General features: G+C 52.2%; 4 protein-coding genes across 5 annotated transcripts; all 4 read right to left on the bottom strand.

Moving 5' to 3' along the window:
* Nucleotides 1-1,932: 1,932 nt before the first annotated feature.
* Nucleotides 1,933-3,229, bottom strand: DDT (D-dopachrome tautomerase). Its single transcript, XM_081123701.1, has 3 exons — nt 3,118-3,229; nt 2,605-2,780; nt 1,933-2,180 (listed from the first exon to the last, which is right to left on the bottom strand). Exons 1-3 carry the CDS (start codon nt 3,223-3,225, stop codon nt 2,108-2,110), a joined length of 357 nt encoding a protein of 118 aa, XP_080979827.1. The 5' UTR covers nt 3,226-3,229; the 3' UTR covers nt 1,933-2,107.
* Nucleotides 3,230-5,326: 2,097 nt separating this feature from the next.
* Nucleotides 5,327-11,013, bottom strand: LOC308550180 (glutathione S-transferase theta-3-like). The gene is made up of 5 exons (XM_081123698.1): nt 10,487-11,013; nt 8,515-8,602; nt 7,805-7,955; nt 5,918-6,094; nt 5,327-5,586 (listed from the first exon to the last, which is right to left on the bottom strand). Exons 1-5 carry the CDS (start codon nt 10,596-10,598, stop codon nt 5,392-5,394), a joined length of 723 nt encoding a protein of 240 aa, XP_080979824.1. The 5' UTR covers nt 10,599-11,013; the 3' UTR covers nt 5,327-5,391.
* A 1,440-nt stretch (nt 11,014-12,453) lies between these two features.
* LOC308550181 (glutathione S-transferase theta-1) lies at nt 12,454-18,250 on the bottom strand. 2 transcript variants are annotated; one of them, XM_081123699.1, is made up of 5 exons: nt 18,069-18,250; nt 16,127-16,214; nt 14,424-14,574; nt 13,077-13,253; nt 12,454-12,888 (listed from the first exon to the last, which is right to left on the bottom strand). In XM_081123699.1, exons 1-5 carry the CDS (start codon nt 18,178-18,180, stop codon nt 12,694-12,696), a joined length of 723 nt encoding a protein of 240 aa, XP_080979825.1. In that variant the 5' UTR covers nt 18,181-18,250; the 3' UTR covers nt 12,454-12,693. The 2 variants fall into 2 exon arrangements, with proteins under 2 accessions (XP_080979825.1, XP_080979826.1); XM_081123700.1 differs by lacking the exons at nt 13,077-13,253; nt 14,424-14,574.
* Nucleotides 18,251-19,299: 1,049 nt separating this feature from the next.
* On the bottom strand, nt 19,300-23,734 carry LOC308550183 (glutathione S-transferase theta-4-like; the record flags this gene model as incomplete). The annotated part of the gene is made up of 5 exons (XM_081123702.1): nt 19,300-19,572; nt 20,697-20,873; nt 22,022-22,172; nt 22,507-22,594; nt 23,623-23,734. The coding sequence occupies 5 exons, from the start codon at nt 23,732-23,734 to the stop codon at nt 19,375-19,377; spliced, it is 726 nt and encodes a 241-aa protein (XP_080979828.1). The 3' UTR covers nt 19,300-19,374.
* Between the last annotated feature and the right edge of the window lie 460 nt (nt 23,735-24,194).

Genomic DNA, 24,194 nt, shown 5'->3' with positions numbered 1-24,194 from the left:
CAGGTGCTCTGAAGGCAACGGAAACTTGGGGAACACTTAAGAGGGAACCAGGGGAATAACAGCATTCTCCTTCATATTACCTGTACCTCACCTCTTCTGAAAAGGACTGGAAGCCCAAAAAATACATATACAATCCGCTATTGGAACAGAAGGAAAAGATAATAAAGAAACCAAGACCCGGTAAATGAACAACCAGGGAGGGAGGGAGAATTTCAGAGACCAAAAGAAGATCCAGCGTGGAAGGGTTTCCGACAAGGCCTCGGGCTAGGAGAGGTTACTCTCGTGGGAGCTAAGCGTTTTAGGGAAGGGCTTCCCACTGGTTGAAATGCATAGCTATTTGAGGCCAGCAAGAATGGCTGAAGTAGGAATGAATGCTATGGCTTTCTCTTTGACCCTAAAGACCGTAAAATCATGAATTCAGAGTCAGTTCAATACAATGAAGCTTTACTGATATGCCAGGAGTTACAAAAATAATTACGCCACCAACCTTCTTTAAAAAAATTTTATTGATTGACTTTAGAGAGCGAGAGAGAAACATCAATTTGTTGTTCCACTTATTTATGCATTCTTGTATGAGCCCTAGTAGAGATGGAACCCTAAACCTTGGGGAGGATGCTCTAACCAACTGAACTACCAGGGCACCAACTTTAATTTTGAAAGCATATATAGCCTTGGGAGAGGGGCAGTGAACAAAAGCATAAACAGATGCTTTCAAAGTTTTAGTGGATAACATGTAGGCTTAGATATAGCTCCCACATCTAAGTTGTACCTTGAAAGATGCTCTGGAGTGAAACAGTTGCAAAAAGGTAGGAAGGTTGGCCCAAGCAGCAGGGAGCTGTGTGGTGAGGGTTTGGAGATGAGAAACAGTACTGACAAGCAGGAGAGTCAGGCAGCACAGTGTTACCACCGGGCAAAACTCAGGGTCAGTGTGGGGAGATGATGCTGGCCAGGGGGGAGGGGCCAGTCCCCATTGCAAGCAGATGACATTACTGTCACTAGATTGGTGATAAGAGATTTAAGGTGGAGAGACCAGATAGGTCCTGACAAGGATTAGGCCTGAATCGTTCCTTGGGCACTTCACCCATTCATTTACACTCAACCCACATTCCCTGAACCCCTCTGGGAAGCAAGACACCCATGTTGACAGAAGGAATGAGTGCAGAAACAGTTAGGACAGGTTGCCAGGGGAAGGAACACCAAATTCTAGGTTTTAGTGAGTCCTCAGTGGTGATCTGGTCCAAACACAGCAGGCAGTCCTACACATTCCATTGGAAACTATATTGAGACTGAACATCTCAATTTGGTATTTTACTGGTGTACTAAAGACAAGGGTGATCAAGCCTTTAACTGTGCTGGGAAACAGTACACACACTGGGTTTATCTTATAAAATGTGAAAGCATGATATGGTATTGGGGAGCTGGGGGAGAGCCTAGTCATTCAGTTTCTAACAGTGGGCACTGCATTTCCAGGTTTGCCATTCTGGTACGTGGGTTTTACAAGGTACACAGCCAGAGAATTCTCAGCAAGACTCCTGGGAGAAGGTGGACTTTGAGAATGCCCAGGGAAGGTCCCTGAAGCCCAGCCTGCCTGGCTCCCCTGCCAGATACAGCAGCCTATGGGCAGGAAACTACTAAGGCCAGCAGAGGGTGAGGACAGGACAGGAACATCTGGTCAACAGAGTCTGCAGGAAGGCCCAGACTGTCAGCCCCTCCCCAGGAACCTGCACATGGGCATGGAGAATAGGGCCTCCAGGCTGAGCCCTCCATCTTCCAATTTAAGCAGCCTACATACAATACATGAAACAGCAGCCCTGAAGATAGGAACCATCCCCCTCTCCCAGGTTCCCTAAGGTTCCCCACCTCATAAACCCACCCCACTGCCCAGGGTGGACCAGAATGCCTTGGACAGGTAAAGAAGTCATGTTTGAAAGATGAAGCTCTCTTCATTTATTTGGCATGAGGATGGGGAAGAAGAAGATTGTAAGGTCACAGGCATGTCTGCATGTGGGGGTGCCAGAAGCTGGTATCCACCAGGCCCTCACTCTGCCAGGAGACCCTCTGGAAGAGGTGACCAGGTCACAGATGCCCTGGATGTACTCCGTGCCAGTTACAAAAAAGTCATGACCGTCCCCTTCTTGCCAATCTGCCAGGGCTCCAGGGGGAAAAAGCGGATAATTATCCTTTAGGGGACAGAGAAAAAGATGTCATCAGCTACTTAGCCAATGCCTCATATTCTAAGACCTCTAGCCAAGCATTCCCACCATGGGCTCCCCAGCCAGCCTGCCTTAGCCCACCAGGTATGTGGCAAGCTTGCCTCACCCCATTAATGTTCTCCAACAGGGCAGTGGGCATGTCAGGGGCAGGATGGTGGCTGTACATCAGCGTGGCCCACCCAGAACTACACGCACAGCCAGAACTTCATTCAACTCCCCTAGCACTCTAAAGGTGAACCCACCACCACCAGGGTGCCCCAGACACTAGACCTTTCCTGGGCAAGGTGAGGAGTTTAATTTTTCCCCCACCTTTAGGTGGGGCCCTGACATGGGATTACAGCCCCTGGTGGCGCAGCAGTCCCTAGCGTGTCCTCTCCCTGCCCCTACGCACCGGTCCTGGCCCAGTTGCAGCTCCTTCGTGAGGAACTCAAAGAAACGGGAGCTGTGGCCGCGGTTCTCCTCCGCCGTGCCCACCACACCGATGGAGGAGACTATCAGCTGCGCGCCGGGCTCGGCCGAACCACTCACCGCCATGGGCAGGCCGGGCCGAATCGTTACGCTCACGCGCTGCGGGGGACACGAAAGTTTCACCTGAAGCCGGTGCAAGCCAGGCTCGCGCCGAGGACGCGGGAGCGCGGGATCGGAGACGCACGGGCCCCGCGGGCAGGGCCAGGGGTACGGGCCGAGGTCCCTGGAGGTCACGTCGGTGTCATGGCTGGGGAAGGCGATACTGAGCAGACGTGGGGGGTGGGACCGCGAGGTCATGGAGAGCAAGAAGCCAGAGCTTGGTGGGGGTCGCTGGGAGGAGGAGTCGGGGTCCCCGTGGGGAAGTTGGGACGTGGACGGAGCCCGATCCCCGGTCCATGAGCCTCTCCCAGCCCCGCGCTCCCCAGCCCACGCTCACGTCCTCGGGTTTGCCCAGGATGGCGGCCGTGGCTGCGCAGAGCCGCTTCTCCAGCCCCGCGGGCACGCGGCCAGCGGGCAAATTCGTGTCCAGTTCCACAAATGGCATGTCGGGCGGGAAAGGGCGCGAGCTGCCGTGGCGGAGAAAGACACTGCGGCGTCCGAGGAGTGTTCCCAGCACCCCAAACTGGAAAGCAGGGGCGGGGCGCCACGGAAACCGGGCTCCTCATTGGCTCTGCGGGCACACAGCGCCTCCCGATTGGCTGCCGAGGCCGCACCGCCTGCCGCAGCTGCACCGCCTTGGTGGGCTGGGCGCAGATTTCCGGAAGTCCTATTGCCCTGCGGCCCAGAATTAACTCCGCGCCCGGCGGGACTTCGGCAGAGCCACTGCCCGGCCCACCGCGCCCAGCCCCGCCCCGCTCCAGCCACGGCGGCCGCTGTCTTCCGTCCCCTGTGGCTTTCCAGAGCCGCGGTCTTCTGCTGCCTATCTCATTTAAAAGGTCTGAACACCCCCAAATACACACATGCCTGTAAGGGCCTTCCCCAGGATAGACCCTGATAACATTACAACGTCATAGAGAATTTATAAAATTTTTGAATGCGTTGCCACCTCTTCGAAGTTGGGCAACTTCACCTTCAGTTTGAGAATGCACTTCTCTTGGCCAGGAGATCTGGTGACACGTGTGGGTGACACGTGGGGCTGGGCAGCGATGCTTGGGTTCACTGACTCCCTGCCTTTGTGTCCTCTTGTGCCTGTAACAACTTTGCCTCACAGCGAGGAACAGTCCACAGGGGATGGGAGCCAGCCAGGAGAATTACCAGCAATGCTTACGGTACCTTTTTTTTTTTTTTAATCCTCACCCGAGGACACGCTTTTTTAAAGAGAAACATCAAACATTGATTGGCTGCCCCCTGAACACGCCTCTACCAGGGATGGAACTCAAAACCTGGCTGTGTACCCTGACCAAGAATTGAACCCTCGACCTTTCCCTGTCTCCTAGGAGGCTCCAAAGGACTAAGCCACACTGGCCAGGGCTATGGTACCTTATATTTTTATAGGCAAAACAAAAGGTGTTATTTAAAACATGGAAATCTGTTGGTGTGACTAACCATGCATGATACTATCATCAGTTTTTTCGAAGTTGTTTCAATTGCAAATGAAAATATAATTGAAACTGTGTGGGTGTATATGAACAATTTCAATTACACATCTAAAATTCTATGTGTGCATATTAAAGGAGCCTCCATGGAAAGGCAGGTGGACTGAAAGGCTGGCTGCCTGTTCATGACTCTGTCCCAATAGCAATTTATTGGATGACTCGGAGGTTCTGGGACACAAAACAGGTAGGGTGTGACAGACTTGAAGGCAAAGGGCAAGGACAGGTGGCAAGTCTGGAACCCAGAGTGGGGCATGGAGATGGCTGTGGTCGGGATTACAAGTAGACCTGGGAAAGCGAGGCCTCTGAGCACTTGCAGGCCAGAAAATAACCTGGGACTTCCCTCCCTGCAAGGAGGTTCATGCATTAGCAGGTACTCCACTGTGGGAGAGAGCATCACTCCAGAGACCCAGGAGAGAGGCCATTCCCAACTCAGACATTTCTTCACAGGGTCAGCCCCCATCTGACACGTGCTCAGTCCAGGGCGGGCATGGAACCAACTTCCTGCAGGGACAGAAGAAAGCAAGCACTGGGGCTGAAGAGCCCAGAGGCATACCTGACCCAGCCTGGGGCTGGAGAGGTCAATGATGTCTCCCTGTAAAAGTGACATGGTGACAAATGCCAAAAGAAAGGAGGGGGAGAGTACTAGGGAAAGAGGTGAGGAGGGGTCCTACAAGCAGAGAAATCCTCTTGAGCCATGGCCAGGAGGCTGAGGCGGGAGCTGGGAGATGGAGGAAGGCTGGAAAATGATGGGATACTGTGTGCAACCAGAAGGGGGCAGCCTAGAGGAGTGGGGGCAAAACTCGAATGCAAAGTTCAATGACCTGACCTGTACTGTGACCTCAGGGCAGTGAGGCACCACGGAAAGTTTCAAACAGAGGAAGGACAGGGTCAAATATCTATTTACTAAAGTTCTTTCCAGAGGTCACATGAAAGTTGGAGTGGAAGGGGCAAGAGTGGAATACGGAGATAGACAGAAGAAGCGCAGGCCTGATATATGGAGGGATCTGAGGACCAGAGACTGTGCAGGATATCTTGCTCATGACCAAGGAGGGGAGCAGTTTCATCTCTTTATTTTGACAACCGTCTCCATCATCGGCTGCAAGCCCTGTCCCTTCTCACTGCAACAAAACCTGCACCAAGGGCTTCAGCTTCTCTTTCACAGCAGTGTCTGCTGGAGGCAGGTCCTTGGCCTTCATGACAACTTCGTGAGCCTCCTGGAAGAGGTCCTCCCCCACCGCCGCCTCCACACGCTGGCGCCAGGCAGCCAGCTTGGGTCGGCTTTTGAAGATATGGCAGCCAGCGCTGACGGGCTATGGGAAGAAAGAGCCTGGTGGAGGGGGCTGGGCGTGGCCAAGGACAAGATGGCATAACCTGGTTTAGAGATCCACCAGGTGGATTTTCCCTCCTCCACCCCATATATGATAGGCTGGGGGTCTCTCCTAGGAGACACTGAAAAGCTCCTCAATATCCCTGCAGGGTGGGGTTTTAAAGTCCCATTTTACAGATGAGGACACTGAGGCACAGAGAAGGAAGTGACTCACCCAGGGTCCCACAGCCAGAAAGGGCAACATGAATTAGTACATTGGCTCTCTCCCAGGACAACCCACTCCCCAGTGGGCCATGCCACCACATGGCACTCACATGCATCAGCTCTGTGATGGCCATCAAGTCAGCCACTGAGATGTGGGGCCCAGCAAGGAAGTCTTTATCCTTTAGGAATTTGTCCTCAAGCAGCTGCAGGCACCTGTCCAACTCGGCCAGAGTAGATGCCAACGTCTCAGGGGGCACCCGTTCACCCAGGAACACTGGTATCATCATCTGGTGGGTGGGCAGGGAGGAGAGGGCTGAGGTTCTGACCAAAGCCCAGCCTGGTTTCTCCTGGCTCCCGCCCACCCCTTTCCACCCATAGCCACCACCTGCCCAGGCCTCATCTCATACTCAGACAGGGACAACCTCCACTTCTCCCTCACACAGAGCAGCTAGGGAGATCCTTCTGCAAGCTCAGTCTGCTCATATATTTTCCCTGCATAAAGCCTTCCATGGCTCCCACTGCCCTCACCACAAAGGCCACATCACCAAGCCCTCACCAGTGCAGCCGTCATCCTCACCCCCACTCTCCACCTCCTACCCCACCCAGACTTCTCAAATGGGAATGTACCTGTGACTCCCTCTGCGATATGGTTCAAGTGTACATTCCTAATCAGTATGCTCGGGTGAGGCCTGAGACTCTGCATTTCCAACGAGCTCCCAGATGCTGCTGATGCTCCTGGTCTGTGGACTATACTTTTGAGGAGCAAAGGTCTACACTCATGCTACTTGACTTCTCTCCATTCTGCACTCAAATGAACCAGGCTCTGCCCCCACCAGCTTGAAGGGGCTCCTCTCTCAGCCCCTAGAAGCTGAGACACTTTTAAGGCAATGGAAAGCTACTTTTTGCCAAATGGCCCTTTGGAACAGTGGCACCCTATCTGCAGCAGAGTATAAGCATGCCTGTCTCATATTGCCTCACATAGAGCACCCACTATGTACTAAATAATTATTCGGAGTACACATTTAAAAAACACTTACACATTTGACAAGTAAAAATGGTATGTATGTAGTTTTAATATGCATTTGCTTGAGTTTTACGGAAGTTAAGTATGTATTCATCCACTTATTGACCATTTCTCTCTGTCCTGCCATTAAATTCCTGCTGGCTTCCTTTACCCATTTTTCTCCTGTGTCTTTGTCTGATGGATTTCTAGGAGCATCTGTCTTATATATTAAGAATGTTGCTTCTTTCTAATGTATCTTTGCCAAGATCTTTCCCAGTTTTTTGCTTGTTTTATTTTTATATTTTTTTAAAACATATCTTCATTGATTTCAGAGAGAGGAAGGGAGAGGAATAGAGAGAGATAGAAACATCAATGATGAGAGAGTCGGCTGCCTCCTGCACGCCCCGGACCAGGGAATGAGCCCAAAACCCAGGCATGTGCCCTAACTGGAAATCAAACCACAATCTCCTGGATCCTAGATCAATGCTCAACTGTTGAGCCACGGGCAGTTTTTTGCTTGTTTTAAAATTATTCATCCTTTTTGTCCTTACACAAAATTTCATTGTATGTGCAAAATTAGACTTTAAGTCTTCCACTGTTTTCAGGCTTAGAAATCCTTGCAGTCCCAGAAACCAGGTCAACTTTATTGAAATGTCTCCTCGTTTCTTCCTAGTTTGACGTTTCCACTTAACACCTCTCTCTCTCTGGAAAGTGTGTATGTAGCAAAGTGAGGATTTAATCTTTTTTTCTCCCCCAAAAGGCAATATTCCCAGGCAGCCTGGAGTGTGCAAAGGGGCATAGGATTAATTTCCAGCAGCTCAGGAATTAAGGCACATTGGCTCTGCCTCAATTTCCCCTCTGAGAAACAAGTTGGTTGGAATCTCTGGCATTCTAGAATTTGGTATTCTAAGGTCTCAGGTCTGAACAGAACTTTTTAAACAGAAAGCATGTCACCTGAGGATCCTGGAAGGGGTCCCTGACTCCCAGGGCTTACCTTCTGCCACATGGCCCGGGTGCAGCTACTTCGCAGAGCCGTGTGCTGCCATGCCAAGTACTCATCCACACGAGCGCGGGCCTGCAGGTCCTGGGGGTACCAGTGGTCGGGAGTCTCATACTTTCGGCAGAGATACAGCAGGATGGCCACGCTGGGAAGCACGGCAGTGGGGAGGGAGATATCCCAGTCGCTTTTCAGCTATTCCACAGAGGCCAGGTGCTGGGTGGGGCAGGCCCCTGCTCCTAGCATGTGTTTTCCCATGTGGGTGGCACATTTCACTATCTCCATGGTGCAGAGTAGGAATGTGAGGCATAGAGAAGTTAAGTGACTTCCCAGGGTCACAAAGCTCTACACTGAGTTATCCTATCATATGAACTAAGGGCACAAAGTAAAAAACAAATGTTACAGGATTTCAGAAGGGAGGGTGTGTGCTCAGAGAAAGCTTCCACAAAAATGAGCACCCAGCATGGGTCCTGAAGGATAAGAGCAACTCCAGTACCACTCCTCAACATATCCAAAGCATGAACACAACAGGAACAATGCCAGATGCCCCCCCAGCCCTGGCACCTCTACCCACTTCAAGTCACTCTCCACCCTGGGGCTGGCACAGTTGTTCAGGGCACATAAGCCATGATCCAAGCCATCAACAGTGGACGCACAGATGGCTGACTGGCCCCACATGGCCATGGAGCAGTTTAGGGACTCATTACCTCTCAGCCAAGGTGAAGTCCCCATCCTTCAAGGCTGGCACCTTCCTCAGGGGGTTCACCTGGGCAAAGGCATCGCTGTGGTGCTGACCTGTGGGAGAGACCTGTGAGGCAGTGGGGAGAACCCTGAGCCCTCCAAGGTCTCTGCCCATCCCCAATCAGCATCCAGGACCTTTCTGAGGTCCCTATCCAGCTGGGGCACCAGAGAAGAGGCGGCCACTCTACTGGTCACCAAATCACAGACCCTGACCCTACCAGAGGGCCACCATTCCTGTGTCCATTTCCTTGGACCTGGGCCAAGCAGTATCTTGACTTTAGGCCTGGGAGGAAGAGATGATTTCCTAAGGCTATAACGCACATACATACAGCAAGCCAATTCCATCCATGTCAGACACTACAGCTTGCCCCCTGCACTCTATCTTCCTACACAGGTTGAGTGAACTGTCCATACCCCATAGCTCCAGCCATACCTGTTTCCAGCCCTCAGTCCATCCTTGGTCTCACCATTCAGTCACCCAGCCTCCAGCAGCTCAGCTCCTTTCTTTTCTGTACCAAATCCTCAAGGCTCCTTCACCAATGGGGGTCCCCAGGTCTGACTCAATTCTGCATACTTCCCCAGCCCCAGCCAGTATTGAAGTATACCAGTTAATGAGGGGGGAATCAGAGGGCCTCAGTAGAACTAGGCTCCAGCCTGCCCATAGGCCCCACTGTGGGCCTCTTTGCCCTTCTACTGAGTGGACAGAATCACCCCTACCCAGTTTCCCTCCAGAAACTGCCTGTGTGCCCAGTCCCCTTCCAGGGAGTGCTGGAAAGGCAGCGCAAGGTGGCAGTGTAGCAGCTGGTGGTCCAGGCTGGGGGCACCAAAGACAGAAGGTGCGCAGGCTCAGCCAAGCAGGGACCTCCCTACTGGCCTGTTCAAGGGGCTCTGGATCTGGAGTTTGCCCAATTGTCCAGTTACAGCCCTGCCTCCTCCACCAGATTCTGTAAATGTGGAGGGTACCTAAGCAGGGACAGGTAGGAGTAAAGAAGAGACCAGATCCAGATAGAACAACCTTCTCTTCCCAGCAGATGCAGATCGGAAATGGGGAGTACTCCTACTTGTAAATGAGGAGACAGTTTGATTTCTCCAAGTCCCGGTGTAGAGGTATTGGGGCACTCACTCCACTTTCCCACCCCCAACCCCACCCCCAAACCCTAATGATCTCTACCTGCCCTGCTCCCTTTGATAGGGGCACTTATAATTTCCAAAGATTGAGCACCTGAATTAATCTGAAATGTAATTATATTACTTATAAAATTGTAGAACACATATACTTAAGTAAGCAGGTATTTAAGTTTTTTTTCCTTAGCCTTCTTTCTCCTAGGCCTTTGCACCCTACACTCCCCCTTGATCCTAGACTGAAGCAATTAAAGAGGTGGCACATCTGTGAACGATGGGTTAAGATATCACCTTATCAAGACAGACATCTTATCGAGCCCGGCCAGGCATGGCTCAACCGTTGAGCACCGACCTAGGATCCAGGAGATCGAGGTTCGATTCTGGGTCAGGGCACAATTGAGCCCGGGCTGCAGGCTCAATTCCCAATGACTCTCTCATCATTGATGTTTCTGCTTGTCTCTCTCTCCCTCTCCTTTCCTCTCTCTGAAATCATTAAAGATATTAAAAAAAAAAAAAAAGTGGGATCGAGCCTGCAAAGGAGGTAGTGCCTTTTACCAGAATGGAACCCGAGAGTCTTCAGTCCCCAGGCGGATACATGTCCTGCTCCCTCTTAACCTATATTTTAAAGAATGTTTAGTTTTCACTCGGCAAAGGTCGAGGCTATTTAAAAATACACAACTGATAACTGATGCTACGTTTCCGCGCCGGGGAGTCCCGTCCGTCAGTCTGCACACGCAGCCCCGCTGAGCCGCGGCGCGGGGGGCGGGGTCTGTCTGCCCGCCGCCCGCCCAGACCCCAGGCCGGCCGCCCCCCCACCTTTGCTCAGCTCCACCGTGCGCAGCTCGAAGGGGATGCCGTTCTTCTTGGCGAAGATGTAGACGGCGCGGCAGGGCTGCGACATCAGGTCCAGGTAGAGCTCCAGGACCATGGCGGCAGGCAGGCCCAAGATGAGGAGGCCGACCCCGGGGACGGGACCGGGAACGGGAACAGGAACGAGGGGCAGGAACCGCCAGACCACTCGAGCCTCCCGAGGCTCGCAGCCCCGCGCCCGAGCCGTCACGCCCTCCCCGCCTATTGGACAGCTCCGGGGAACTTTGGACCAATCAGCTGCGCCCCGATCTCTCTCCTGCCAGCTCCCGGGATCTGCGCCGCGAGTCTCTTTCTTGGTGGGAGGCCCGGGGAGACTTAGACTCGGAGCTGGGGTCTTGCGGCCTTCTCTGGACCTCGATGTCTACCTCTGTCAAATGGGACTGGGGTAATGGTAGTGGGAAACGGGGCGCCAAGGGCGGCCCAGCCCCGATCCTCCCAGGGAGGAGGCTGAGGGTGGAAGGAAATCCGAGACACTAGGGAGGAGCAGAAGGAGGGGCATCAATCAATCTCCCCGAGGCCCTGTGCGCAGTGCCCAGGGCGGAGGCTGGGAAGGGTGTCTGGATTTGCTCTCTGCAGAGGCCTAACCCACATTCCAAGAAAGATTTAGCCGGTCCTTCCGAACCCCTGGAGTCGTATTCATTACACTCCAGTTAATCCCTCCCAGGGAGCAGAAGCCCTGTGGAGCTCATCTAAAGGTTTGCAGGGGGGCCTAGAACTTCCCACTTGTTCAGCAGGACCAAGTCCCTCCAACAGGCCCTGGAGCTCCTCAGGTATGTGGCTATAATGCCCTATTCTCTAAGAGAGCCTCCCAGGTTAAGAAGACTGCCCCCAAGCCCAAGGTAAAGAGAAAGCCACTTGGCAAGAGGATCAGTTACTGGAAATTTTGAGAATATCTTGGCTTCCTTGGTCCCCCGTGTTCCCCATTCCCCAGTTAAGGAAGCCCTATCCCCCCAGGAAAGTGCCTTCCTAGTCTAGTGCTGCAGCCCTCTCCAGGCTGGAAGGAACATGTTCTCCACCCCCATTCAGTGGTCTGCCTTCCTCCACAAGTCACCTTTGACTGGATTACTGCAATATCCAATCTCCCTGCTTCCTCCCTGGCAACCCTCCAGTTCAACCAGCAGTCAGAATATTCTAAAATACAATCTAAGCACACCATTCCTGTTCATGGTTTACAGATCCTATGTGTGGCACTTAAGGCTCTGAGTGACCATTAACAGTGAAATGCTTGGTCTCTCTTTGACTCCATCTTGTTTAAACCTGCTTTGTTCCCTTGCCCTTCAGGCTAATAGTTTCTGCTCAGTCTTGCATATAGACATGCTAATCATTAGAGGAATTCTGCTTGAGGTTGAGTTTTACAAAGACAGCCCCTCCCATTTCCCCTTTTCTTGACATAAAAGCAGCCCGAAATATGTACTTTGGTAAGATGGACTTAAAGAACCACTAAGTCTCCCACCTTCTCAGTTGGCACCTTTCCTTACTCCGAACACTAACCAATTTTGAACTTTGGCCTTTTGAAGCATTAGGCACTTGAACTTTAGACAGGTAGCCACCAGGAGGGCTGCTGTTAGGATTTTCCCCTTCCCTGACCAATTCTTCAGGACAAATGCAGGACTCATGACTTAGAGTATTTGGTGCCAAAGGGCAATGTCCTGGGAGGCCGGCCCAGCCAACTGATCTACCACCATGCCTCCAGCCAACACACGGGGGATGCCTGCTGACCCCTATGCTTTCTGATAAATTACTTTCTTAAAGAATTAGAAGGCTAGAGGGCTGTTATTAATTTCACACTTGGCAACCAGCAGGGAGAAGCTGACCCACAGGGCCTAGGAAGGGGGGGTTGTCTTTTGGATAGAGACCAAGACCAGGGCCAGGGCAGAAGAAAGGTCAGATAAATCACACAACAGAGTTAGAAGTAGAGGCTCAGGCTAAGCCTATGTTTACTTACCAAACTGAAAACAAAATGTAGTGATTAAAGGAGACAAGGTCTGAGTGTGCTATTCTCATCTAATGGTTTTCAAGCAGCAGTGGAAGATGGGGTGGGAGTAGGGACCTGGCCTCAGAAGCAATGGGACTCAGGCAAGTCACTCCTGCTTTCTAGGTCTGCCTCCCATGGGTGAACTGCCAAGGGCAGAGCAGGACTGAGGCTTCCTGGCTCATTGGATCATGGCTAGCACCCTAGGCATCAGCTTCTGCTTTAAGACAGGGTCTGGAAGTGGAAAGTTCTTGGCCTTCAAGATGACCTCATGGGCCTCCTGGAAGAGGACTGACCCCACTGCTGCCTCCACGCGCTGGCGCCATGCAGCCAGCTTGGGTCGGCCTTCAAAGATTTGGCAGCCAGCACCCACGGGCTGTAGGGAGATGGGATAGGACAGGGGTGGATGGGTGAGGTCAAGCAACATCTGCCTAGGGTGGGAAGCACACAGCTTCAGAAGAGGTAACCACAAACAAGCACAGTCCCATGGCCAGGTTGGGGTGGCATGAGGAGGACTTCAGCAACCCACCCTGCCTTTGGGCCCACACTGCCCACAACACTCACATGCATCAGCTCCGTGATGGCTACTAGGTCAGCCAGGGAAATGTGGGGCCCTGCGAGAAAGGCCTTGTTCTGGAGGAACTTGTCTTCAAGTATCTGCAGGGTCACATCCAACTCTGCCAGTGTGGCCGCCAGCGTCTTGGGAGATACCGGCTCACCCAGGAAATCAGGAAACATTGTCTGGTGGATGGACAGCCAAAATGGGGGGTTAGGTCCAGCTCAGCCTTGGGAGCAGGGCAAGCATCCCCTACCCCCAGCCTTGGAGCTGCTTCCTGGTTCCATACCCCTTTCTTCCATGTCCTGGGAGGGCATGCGGGGAAATTCCCAAAGGATCCCTCTTTCCTGAAGTATTCCTGCTTCCATGAGCTCTGATTGGCTGAACCTCGGAGGCTTCTGAAGGGCTCAAACCCCTTTAAGAATGACTCAAAGGGAACCTGAACGTTGGTGGAAGGGAGGGGGCTGACTTAGGAACTATCTATTTTATAACCTCCTGATATAAAATCAGTCCCTCAGTATAAGTAATTAGGAGGATGGGCTTTTAAGGTCTCCATTCTATCACTTATAAACTGCATGACCTAGAGCAAAATACACAATCCTCTGAGACTTAATTTCCTCGACTATGATATAGAAATAACACTATATGACTTACATTGTATATAAAAAAGTGAGGTCCAGCCTGGCCAGTGTGGCTCAGTGATTGAGTGTCAATCCATGCACCAAGAGGTTGCTGGTTCAATTCCCCATCAGGGCACATGCCCCGTTGTGGGCTCCATCCCTGGTAGGGGCCGTGCAGGAGGCAGCTGATCCATGTTTCCCTCTCATCAATGTTTCTCTCTCTCTCTCAAAAAAAAAAAAATCAATAAAAACATATTTTTTTTAAAAAGTGAGGCCCAGAAAGAGACAGTCAGTTTCCAGAGATGGCAGAGCCAAGAAGGTTGGTTCAAGCATAGAATCAACATCTTCTGACCCAGTGAGCTACCAGGGAATAAGGAGACTAGCCAGGGGAGAAAGGTATCCAGGATTTAGGGAGGAGGGCGTTTTAGGGCAAAGCCATCAAAAGCCTCAGGCTTGACAGCTCTCAGGGGGGACAGTGTGGATAGGGAGCTCAGGAGGGGGGCTTCATGCTGAGTTTCATTCTGAGAGCAGTAAAGTTGCTTGGGGGAGCCTGGGATTCAATACAGGTTAAGAGAACTAGGACTATCCTCAGACCCTGGCTCAGGGCTTCAGTTCTCACCCCCATATAACATGGTAGGATCATAGGTCAACACTCTACCACTGAGCCACACCAGCCAGGCAGTACCTGAGCCTTTCTGAGGCAATGTCCTCACTGCCCCACTCTGAGGGCCTCACCTTATGCCACAGGGTCCGGAGGCAGTTTCTCCGCAGGGTCGTGTGCTGCCATGCCAGATACTCATCCACACGGGCACGAGCCTGCAGGTCCTGAGGGTACCAGTGGTCTGGGACCTTATACTTGCGTGTCAGGTAGAGCAGGATGGCCACACTGCAGGGGAGGGGAGAACATGAGGGCGTTGAAAGGGCATTGTGCTAGAGGCTTTATACAGAGTCCCTTCTTTAATCTTCCTGACAACATGTCAAGGTATTTGCCTTGTTTTCCAGACAAGGAAGCCAGGCTTAGAACAGTGAAAAGACTTGCCCCAGGCACACAACTTTTGGTGGCAGCAGAGCTGACAGTCTTTCTGAGGTTAACACCCAGGCAAAATCCCACAGCAGAGTGTTCTGCCATGTGCTCAGAGACAGTTTCAGATGAAAGGGCCAGAGAGAGCTTCCTGGAGGAGATGGCATCAAAGCTGAGCCTTAAAGAAACTCGATTCTCTCCAGTCCGCATCTACTATCCTTATCTGGCATTCAGACCAGCCTCATAGGGCCTGATTATTCACAAGGCTTTCCTATCATCCGTTTTGTTCTTTGTCACCCCTTTGTGCTCTTGTAGGAAACACTGGGGCTGCTGCAGGATCATGGAAGAGCAGAACAGACCAGGAGCTCTCTTCCTTCTCTGGGTTATCGGGGCTGTCATGGCACTGAGACAGGGATGTACTGGGAAGGGCAGAGAGGATGTGTGAATTTGGGGCTACAGGAAGGCTTTCAGGAACTTGGGGTACTCCAAGAGCTGGGCACCTTAGCCAAAATAGCAGAAAACCTCTGTATCTGCCACTGACCCATCTTCCTATTAGGAAGGAATCCTGCCCCCACACCCCAGCTTAACAACTCACCTCTCTGTGCAAGATACTCTGGAGCAACTTTTGCTCCCAGCTAATTGTTCATGCAGCCTCTGAGGAGGGTGGCAGGTCCCCAGGAGCCACAGATCTCTCGAGGAGAAGAGAAGAGACAGAGACATACTAATATTGCATGACGCCCGTGGCAGATACCCATGGGTGCTCAACACCAGGCAACGCAAGGTCTCAGGACAGGAGAAGCAACAGGAAGGAAAAATGGCACTGGCAGAAGGTCTGAAGAATTTTTTGAGGTTGCATCTGCCTCTATATTCCAGACATGAGTTCTAAAGCTCCTTCTTGTGGGAGGGGTGACGTAGGTGGCAAAAGGGGCAGAACCAGGAAAATGTTTGGCCTTCCCTAAAGAGGTTTCCACTTCTTGGGATCTGCTGTGATGTAAAACGTCCACACTTCTGGGAGTCCTCCCATAGTTGAGGCCCACCCAGGGAAGCTGCACCTGGGAGATGAAGCCACTGGGCAGACCAGACACCCCTGGGCCATCTCAATGCAAGTTTGGCCAGAGGGACTGCCTGTATGGGGGGTGATGCTACTAACCCCTGCCCTGCAGCCCTGCCCTGGGATACTCTTTCCAACAATCACAAGACTGGTACAAAAGTAAAACACATGCTTGCTTTTCCAACCATCTCTGTGGCTGGTCCAGCAAACAGGTGGGGGCCTGGGTTCCAGCCCTGGCTCTGTGGGATGACAGGCAAAGGGAGCCTTTACATCTGAGGACTTTAATTTTTGTGTGTGTGTCTATAAAATAGAGGGTTAGGACAAGATCTGGTAGAAGGTCTGGTAGAAGCCAACGGCTCCAGTTACCTCTCTGTCAAGGTAAAGTCCCCATCCTTCAGGGTAGGGACCTTCTTCAAGGGGTTCACCTGGGCAAAGGCATCACTGAGGCGCTGGCCTGCAAAGAGCACATCATTGTGAGTGGTAAGAGGAAGACGCTGAGCCCTGTATGGCCTGTGCCCAGTCCCTGCAATGCCCAGGTCCCAATTTCATGGCTCTTTGCTGGCCCCCAACTGCTTTCCTGTATGGCATAGGTTGGTAGGGGCCACTATGGGAAAAGTAGGAAGATGCTCTGCCAGGTGGATGGAGCAAAATAAGCCTGGACACCTCTTGGCAAGTCCCAGGGGGCATAACCTCCCCCCACAGCACACCCCTCCGCAACACAGCTCAAGGTACAGGGCATGATGCTATATCCAGGCCTTCATATACACCCTACCCATCTCCTTTGCATCATCAGCAACTTCATGAGCTCATATTTGGGGTGTCCCAAGATTCAAGTGCAGGGTGGCTGAGCTGTGACTTCCTACAGTGCCCTAAGTAAAGCCACCAAACACAGAGAAGTGGCCTTTTCCTGATATTGATTTAACTGCAACCAACTTCTACTGGCCCTTCTGTGTCCTCTTGCTCACCTTGCCCTAGGCACCGGGGACACTGAGCTGGTCCTGCCTTTAGGCTGTGCTGGAGCTTGAGCAGTAACATTCTGGTCCTACCCACAGTCCCCAAAAGTTTCAGCCCAGTGTCCCATCCCTCACTCCCCACAGGATCCTAGCCTCCGCTTGAGTTTATGTGAGAGGTTTCTGCTCCTACAGATGCACCCAGAGAGAAGCTTCTGAATGGCACTTAAGTCTCATCCCTGCCTGCTCAACAGCCTTCAGTGGCTCCCCCACACCCCAGGGTTGGGGAAAGCTTCTGAAAGCCAAACACAATTGCCTTAACCCTCCAGCCTAAACCACACCCACCATCCTCCCTTTTCCCTCCCTTTGAGTTGTTCCTGCACTAAGGATACCCTCCCTCCTCTCCTGGTGAAACACATCTCCCTCTGCACCCTGCCTCTGTTTGACAACCTGGCTGGGGCATCCCTTTGTCTTCATGCCCTCTCTCCTGCCCCACACTCTGCAGAGTTTACCCCTAGGCAGGACATGTGGCAGACAGTCCACAGAGGAGGCTGGGAAGAGATGATGAATCAGACAGAAAGACAGGCCAGCGCAAAGGTGAAAAGGCATGGTGGAGAAGTGTGGGGTGGAAGGCTCAGCCAAGAATCATCCTACTTTTCCCCCAAGCAATACGTGGGTTCTACACCCAAATGCCAGGACTTGGTGTGCCAGTTGTGTCTTGGGGCCTTGGAGGCCTGCCAGAGAAACAAATCCTCCTACTCAGGGTTCACTGAGTCTCCCAACCGCCCCTGCCATTCCCAGTATACCCCATGGAGTGACCCCTCCCCGTCAGGAATAAGAGAAACACAGGGCAAGATGAATAAAGGCAAAGCTTGAGGAGGAGGAGGAAGAGATAGGAGGAGACTCCAGTGCACACTGGGCCACTGCAGACAGCAGGGCTGGAAAGTGGGTGCAGTGCCTGCTGTTGCAAAGTTTCAGCAGTTGGAGACCACAGAGGGGGGACTGGACTCTGTCCCAGTCTCTAACTTGGCCGACTTAACGCCTCTCCTCCTGTCCTCATCTCTTTTCCAAAGGTCCCAGGGGCACCCCTTTCTTGGCCAGCTCTCTCCATCTTTCCTCATGCCCCCGCCTCCCGCTCCCCGCCCCCCTTTATTTGGCCTCAGCTGAGCCCTGGCCTCTGTTCTGTGGGCCCAAGCGGAGTTTGGGGGATTACAAGAATCCCAGGCCTTCCCGGTGGCTCGCCTTTTTTCCGAGATCGCCCCAGGAAGGAGGTGGCGCAGGGAGGGGTCCCCCTAAGCGATGTCTGGCCTCCAGGGTCCTCCCCGACCTCTCCGGGGCCGAAACCCCGCCCGGCCCACCTTTGAGCAGGTCCACGGTGCGCAGCTCGAAGGGGATGCCGTTCTTCTTGGCGAAGATGTAGACGGAGCGGCAGGGCTGCGACAGCAGGTCCAGGTAGAGCTCCAGGCCCATGGCGGGGTCGGGGCACCAAACTCGCGACCCAAGGGGCACAGCAAACCGAACTCTGAGACGTGGAACAAGATTTGGCAACGTGGCCACGCCCCCTGGAGGCCGCTCCCCACTGGGCCGCTCCCGGCGCCTGGACACTTTGGTCCAATGGCTGGTGCCACTGGGGCGTGTGAGAGAGGGGCTGCGGCCAGGGGCTCAGGGCCCAGCCAGAGGGGTGGTGATGGGGTGGTCACCCCTCCAAGTGTCGCGCTAAGGGCTTCCGGTCCCAGTCTTTTGTGACAGGTTCACTGAATTTAGAATAATGGCTTCAAGTTTCATCTATTGGCATGAATGAGAATTTCCTATCATCCCCATTTCACAGATGAGGAAATTAAGGCACAGGAGTGAATACAAACCCAGAAAGTTTTCGGATATCCTGTTGTTTTATTTCCTTTGGATATACACCAGAAGTGGGATTGCTGTATTTCTTCTTATCATTTTAATGATGGAGAAACGGAGCCCAGAGAAGGAAAACAACAAACCCAGGGAATGTGACGCCTGTGCTGACAAAAGCAGGAAGACCAAGGCTGTCAAATTCCAGGGTGTGCAACTGGAGTGAAATGAGCTGTCACGAAATGCTGACCATGAACCCCAAGGCTTTGACACTTGCTAGCACCAGGATCTATGGAGTGTGGGGCTAAGAGCATAGAGTCTGGAGCCAGACTTTCTGGTTTATTCCATTGTGTTCAGAGAACATACACTGCTATGATTTTGATTTGTTTAAACTTAGATTTTATGGCCGAGCATATGGTCTATCATGGAGAATATTCCACATGCACTTGAAAAGAATGTTTATTCTGCTGTTCTTGAGTGTCCTGTGTGTATATATAGTAGATTCGATTGATTTATAGTGTTGTTCAGGTCTTCTATTTCCCTGATGATCTTCTGATCATCCCTGATGTCTCATTATTCTATGCATTATTGATAGGGGAGTATTGAAGTCATCAACTATCACTATTGACAGTTTAACATATTTAACCGTTAATTTTTAGATTCTTTGGGAAGCTGGGAGGACCCACTCCCACCCACTTCCACATCAGACCCTATGCTCACACCAATTGTTGCAGGCTCAGCAGCCACGGTGGTTGTTCCAGTTCTTTATTAGGCAAAGAAACAGTTGTTTTCAGCATCTGTCCCAAGGAAGGAGGCTCAGAGAGCCTAGGTGAACTTGCGCAGCATCTCACTGATCCTGTCTTTGACCATCGGATCCAATGTTGAACAGTCCCACTCTGCCAGCTTCACCAGCCGGTTGTGGGCCTCCCAGAAGAGGTTAGAGCCAATGGTTAGCTCCACCCTCATGCGCCATTCGGCCAGCTTGGAGCTGGTAAGGAAGACATTGTAGTTGCCCCCCATCGGCTGTGGATGACAAGGTGGAAGGCATAGTAAATCTGGGGACCAGCCCCTCATGGCTTTCCTCCTACAGCCTCAGTTAGTCTGCTGATTCCCGAGGCCTGGACAAGGGCTCACAGGCTCTGTAATAGATGTGGCATGGGGATGGAAGATCCAGAATTCCCAGGGTTCTTGGTCACTGGTCTTGCTCCAAGGCTCCTAATTCCTCTCTGAGGTGAGCCCTGGCCCAAGTGGCTCTTACTTTTTCCAGTGTGAAGCCTCCCATGGGTCCTGCCTTCTTTCAGAGAAACCTCTTGTCCCCAGATGAAGGTGGGAGGAATCACTCCCTCCCCCCCAATTTGAACCTCCCTCTGTGGTCAAGCAAAGGGGCTGGAATGGGAGACCCAGCAGGCAGCCTAAGAAATGTGCACCCAAGATGTTCAGGAGGCCCATATGAGGATGGGGTGGGAGAAATGTAAGGGGTGGAGGTGACACGTAGGGGCTACACCACCTGGGACAGAAAACCTGCAATGGGTTTTCCTGGTGCTGATCTGCATTGGACACTGACTGTGCACCAAAATGGCCACTTGACAACTGGCCAGAAATTATGCTGGCCTTGCAAGACACCAGCCAGGTTCTAAACTGGCCATCCTACACACCCTCCCCTGCATGAAGAAGCTACATAGATGCCCCACACCCAGGTATGCCCCCAAATGCACAGTGGATGCCCCTGAGACCCAGAGGCAGGGGAGCTGCTCTGCACAATTATCTGAAGCTCTGAAAAAGAAGCACATCAGCCAGAAGGACACTTTGGAAGCTTCTGGACACTACCTAGAGAGTCCATCAGGAGGTGGAGGCATCCAAGATCCTGGCTGACTGACCAAGAAATGCTGTGTTCTTCTCCCTGTCCCAGGCTCACCCTCTACCTCCTACCCACACTAAGGAATCTTTGTGAAGTGTGGATAGTGATCCTCCCCGGTTCAAAACTTTCTGTTTCCTATGGTCCCAGATCGAGTCCAGCCACCCAGACTTGGCTTCCACAGCCTCTAGGTCTCCCTCTTCACCAACCTATCCTTAGGTTATGGCCCCACTGATCACAGAGGAGTCCCTACCCCTGCCTACACTCATTTCCTCACCACCAAACTCCACACCTGCATCATCTCCACCAGGGCCACCAAGTCAGCCAGTGAGATGTTGTCCCCAGTGATGAACATCCTGTCCTGCAGAAACTTCTCCTCGAACAGCTTCAGGTTTCGATTCACCTCAGTTAGTATCTCCTCTGTCTTCTCAGCTGAAACCTCTTCACCTGTGATCATTGGGATCAGCAGCTGGCCAGGGTTGGGGAGAGGAGGGGAGAGGAGGCTGCACCCTAGTGCCTCAGGCCTGACCCTCCAGGCCTCAGTACCTTTGTCTGCTAGAGAGGTGTTGGACAGAATCAAGGATTTAAAGTGGTTTCACCTCTTTCAGCAGTTCTGGTTGGTGGTAGCTACCTGGGGCCATTGTTCAGAAGACTTTTGAGATCCCAGTAAGAAAGAATCCTGTGATTGATTCATTATGTCTGTCACAAGTGTAGGATGAGCAGTATGGGCACATGTTTTTTACAGTCATGGACCATGATGGACCACATATACAACAGTGACCCCATAAGATTATAATGGAGTTGAAAAATTCCTATTGCCTAGTGATCTCATGGCTCTCATAATGTAGTGCAACCCATTACTCATGGGTTTGTGGTGATGCTGGTGTAAACAAACCTACCATGAGGCTAGCTGTATAAAAGTATATCATGTACAATTATATACAGTATATATGATAATAAATGACTATCTTTCTGTTTATGTATTTACTATACTATACTTTTATCATTTTTTAGAGTGTATTCTTTCTACTTATTAAAAAAAAAGTTTTCTGTAAAACAGTATTCTGTGTTATGCCCGCAATAGCCTCAAACATCTTGTGTTTATCACATCTCCTGATGGCATCATTTTCTCTTGTCCTTGATCTAATCTCGTGTTATTTCATACATTAACATGCTATACAGGCTTGCAGCCTTGAAGCAATAGGCTGTGCCATATAGCCTATAGGCTACACCATCTAGGTTTGTTTCAACACACTCCGTGATGTTTGCGCAACAATAAAATCACCTAACCACAAATTTCTCAGAACATATCCTTACCGCTAAGCATAACTGTTATTTGTCATCTTCAAATTGGTGGTGTCTATGGGCCCTTCGACTCTGAAATAGTCTAGTTTAGAATGAAATTTCTTGAGTCCTATCCTGGTTTGAGTGAGATCAGCCCTTCCCAGGTGCCCTTCCCCATGCCTTTACAAGGCGCTTTCATAGCCGGTGGTTCACTCCACACTCCTAACAACTCTGTAAGGCAGGCGGGGAAGGGAGCTGAGGAAATGAGGCTCAGCAACGGAGGGACACTTGCTTAAGCTCACCAGCGGTCAGCCCCAGCTGTGACCCACGCACCTTGATCCAGAGTATCTTGCTCATGGGCAGCCGAATGGCCGTGTGCTGCCAGGCCATGAACTCATCCACGCGGGCACGCGTGTGCAGGTCTGGCGGGTACCAGTAGGAGGGCGCGCTGTACTTGCGGCACAGGTAGAGGAGCATGGCCACGCTGCAGAAAGGGCAGGGCATTGCTCTTGCTCTCCCCAGCTCTGCTACGCTGACGACCCCCCCCCCCATGTGGCCTGGACCCAATGTGGAGCTTCCAGCCACAGGTGGACTCTAGGCACTGACATTCTCCCAGGGGAAGAATGAGCCCAAAGGCCCCGGGAAAGGCCATCAGTCCACTAGTCAGCGAGGGCAGGAAGGGAGACCTGCGGGGTGAGTGGGAGTTGGTGGATGGCATTAGGAAAGGCCATCCAGAGAGGGAACAGCATGTGCAGAAATATGGGAGTAAAAAGGAGAGCGTGGTAATGTTGGAGAAAGGGCCCCAGGAAGATTGCTACCTTTCAGATAAGATAAATTTTCCGTCTTTGAGGCTGGGCAGCTTCCTCAGGGGGTTGATTTCAATGTACTCCTTGCTGTGGTGGTGACCTGAAAGGGGCAGGATGGGTCTGAGGCTGCTGACACCCCAGGAAAGAGAGAGCCAGGTGTCCCAGAGGCAGAAATGCCCTTCTCTCCATTTTCTCAAAAGGGGAAACTGAGGCCCGGAGGACATTGTGGCGCACCCCAGGTCAGAGGACAAGTCAGTGCAGTGCAGGATCAGGATCATGGCTCCTGACCCCGTCCCAAGCTCTGTGACACCAGGACAACTCTTTGGCTCACAGAAGCTGAAGATGCCAGTCCCATCCCCAACTCTGGGGCCTAAAGCCACAGCTGGCAGCTGGCAGCTGGTAGCCTCAGCCCTAGCACACAGCTGGAAACAGCTGGAATTCAAAAAAGAGACTCTCACTTGTAGTCAACCCAGTGTGGGAGCAGAAGTTTTAACTCTTCCTTGACCAGCTGTCTCTGGTTAGAAACATTTCTGGGGCTCCACTCATAGCTCATTCTTTTCTGGAGCTCCTGTGTATCCGCCTCTATGTTCTAGAGGCTCCTGCGAGTTGAGCTTTTAGAGCCCCCTCTGTGCTTGGAGTGGGGGGGGGGGCATTGGAGACCAGTGCCATGAGCCTCACCAGGGTCTATGTCACCCTGAACAGGTTTAAATGCTGGGAGAGGGTGGGTGTAGACCAAGCAGCATCTGGACTCTTGGATATGGGATGACCAGACACTTCTGTGACCTTTGCCCACCTCATCAGCGGATGCTGCACCTAACAAGAGTCTAGACTCCCACAAGGAGAAGGTGAGGGCACTGGGTGGGAGCCCAGGGGCCCCTTGGCAGCTCTTTCTCCCACTTTACCCTCTAAAAGCCTGTTCATCACAGTGGGGCAGAATTAGTGGGGACTAGCGAAGGTAGGCTGGACAGGCGCACAGCCTACAATTCCCTTGGAAACCTTTTCTTCCCCTGTGGACTTTGGGAAGAGATAGTCTCCCTGGTCTCTGTCTCTACATTTCAGAAACACCCCAACCTTGTGCCCTGTCTACTCCTAGAACCAGGCATGCCCGGAGAAGCAGTGGGTGATCACCTTTCAGCAGGTCCACAAACTGGAAGTCAAAGGGGATGCAGTTCTTCCTGGCAAAGATATAAACGGCACGGCAGGGCGCTGACAGCAGGTCCATGTAGAGCTCCAGGCCCATGCTGAGATGTCTGTTGGGCCCCCTCCAGCCACAGCCAGCAGGTCCTGAACCTGAGCCTATAGGCAGCCTGAGCCCCTGGTCCTGTGCCCGCCAGCCTGTCCAACCCAGGCCCAGGAGCCCGCATTCTGGAACTTCTGTTTCACTTGGTGTTCTCATGTGGCCATGAAACCTGGAATTCTCACAGCAGCAGGATTCTGAGGAGACCCAGGAGTATGCTGAGGGGAGGCCCCTGGCTCAGAAATGGGAGCGAGAGGGTACAGGACTAGGGAGTGGCTGCGACTCTGTCCTTCCCCTCCCTCAGGCTAATGTGTTCATCCATGGCCAGAGTGTGACAAGGGCTTACTCAAGGGAATTCCCAGGGCCAGGCCTTCAATGTGAAACGTGACCAAAGGGGCTTTGCAGGGTCCAGAAGGAGGATGGGTAATGAGATCTAACCCTGGAAGGTTCCAGAAGCAGAGAT

The sequence above is a fragment of the Miniopterus schreibersii genome (genome assembly GCF_964146895.1).
Source record: "Miniopterus schreibersii genome assembly, chromosome: 20".
Classification (NCBI taxonomy): domain Eukaryota; kingdom Metazoa; phylum Chordata; class Mammalia; order Chiroptera; family Miniopteridae; genus Miniopterus; species Miniopterus schreibersii.
The sequence above is the reverse complement of the archived record's forward strand: the minus strand, read 5'-3'. Positions and strand labels throughout refer to the sequence as shown.

Bases quoted from the DNA above. Each gene is read 5' to 3' on its own strand.
- LOC308550181 (XM_081123699.1), bottom strand. From the start codon at position 18,180: ATGGGCCTGGAGCTCTACCTGGACCTGCTGTCGCAGCCCTGCCGCTCC. The intron at 14,575-16,126 runs GTAACTGGAGCC...CCTCCCCTGCAG, and splicing joins GACTTTACCTTGACAGAGAG to TGTGGCCATCCTGCTCTACC. The intron at 13,254-14,423 runs GTGAGGCCCTCA...TCCATCCACCAG, and splicing joins TCCGGACCCTGTGGCATAAG to ACAATGTTTCCTGATTTCCT.
- LOC308550180 (XM_081123698.1), bottom strand. From the start codon at position 10,598: ATGGTCCTGGAGCTCTACCTGGACCTGATGTCGCAGCCCTGCCGCGCC. The intron at 8,603-10,486 runs GTGGGGGGGCGG...TCTCTCCCACAG, and splicing joins CACGGTGGAGCTGAGCAAAG to GTCAGCACCACAGCGATGCC. The intron at 6,095-7,804 runs GTAAGCCCTGGG...CCCACCCACCAG, and splicing joins CCCGGGCCATGTGGCAGAAG to ATGATGATACCAGTGTTCCT.
- DDT (XM_081123701.1), bottom strand. From the start codon at position 3,225: ATGCCATTTGTGGAACTGGACACGAATTTGCCCGCTGGCCGCGTGCCC. The intron at 2,781-3,117 runs GTGAGCGTGGGC...TGTCCCCCGCAG, and splicing joins TCCTGGGCAAACCCGAGGAC to CGCGTGAGCGTAACGATTCG. The intron at 2,181-2,604 runs GTGCGTAGGGGC...TGTCCCCTAAAG, and splicing joins CTGCAACTGGGCCAGGACCG to GATAATTATCCGCTTTTTCC.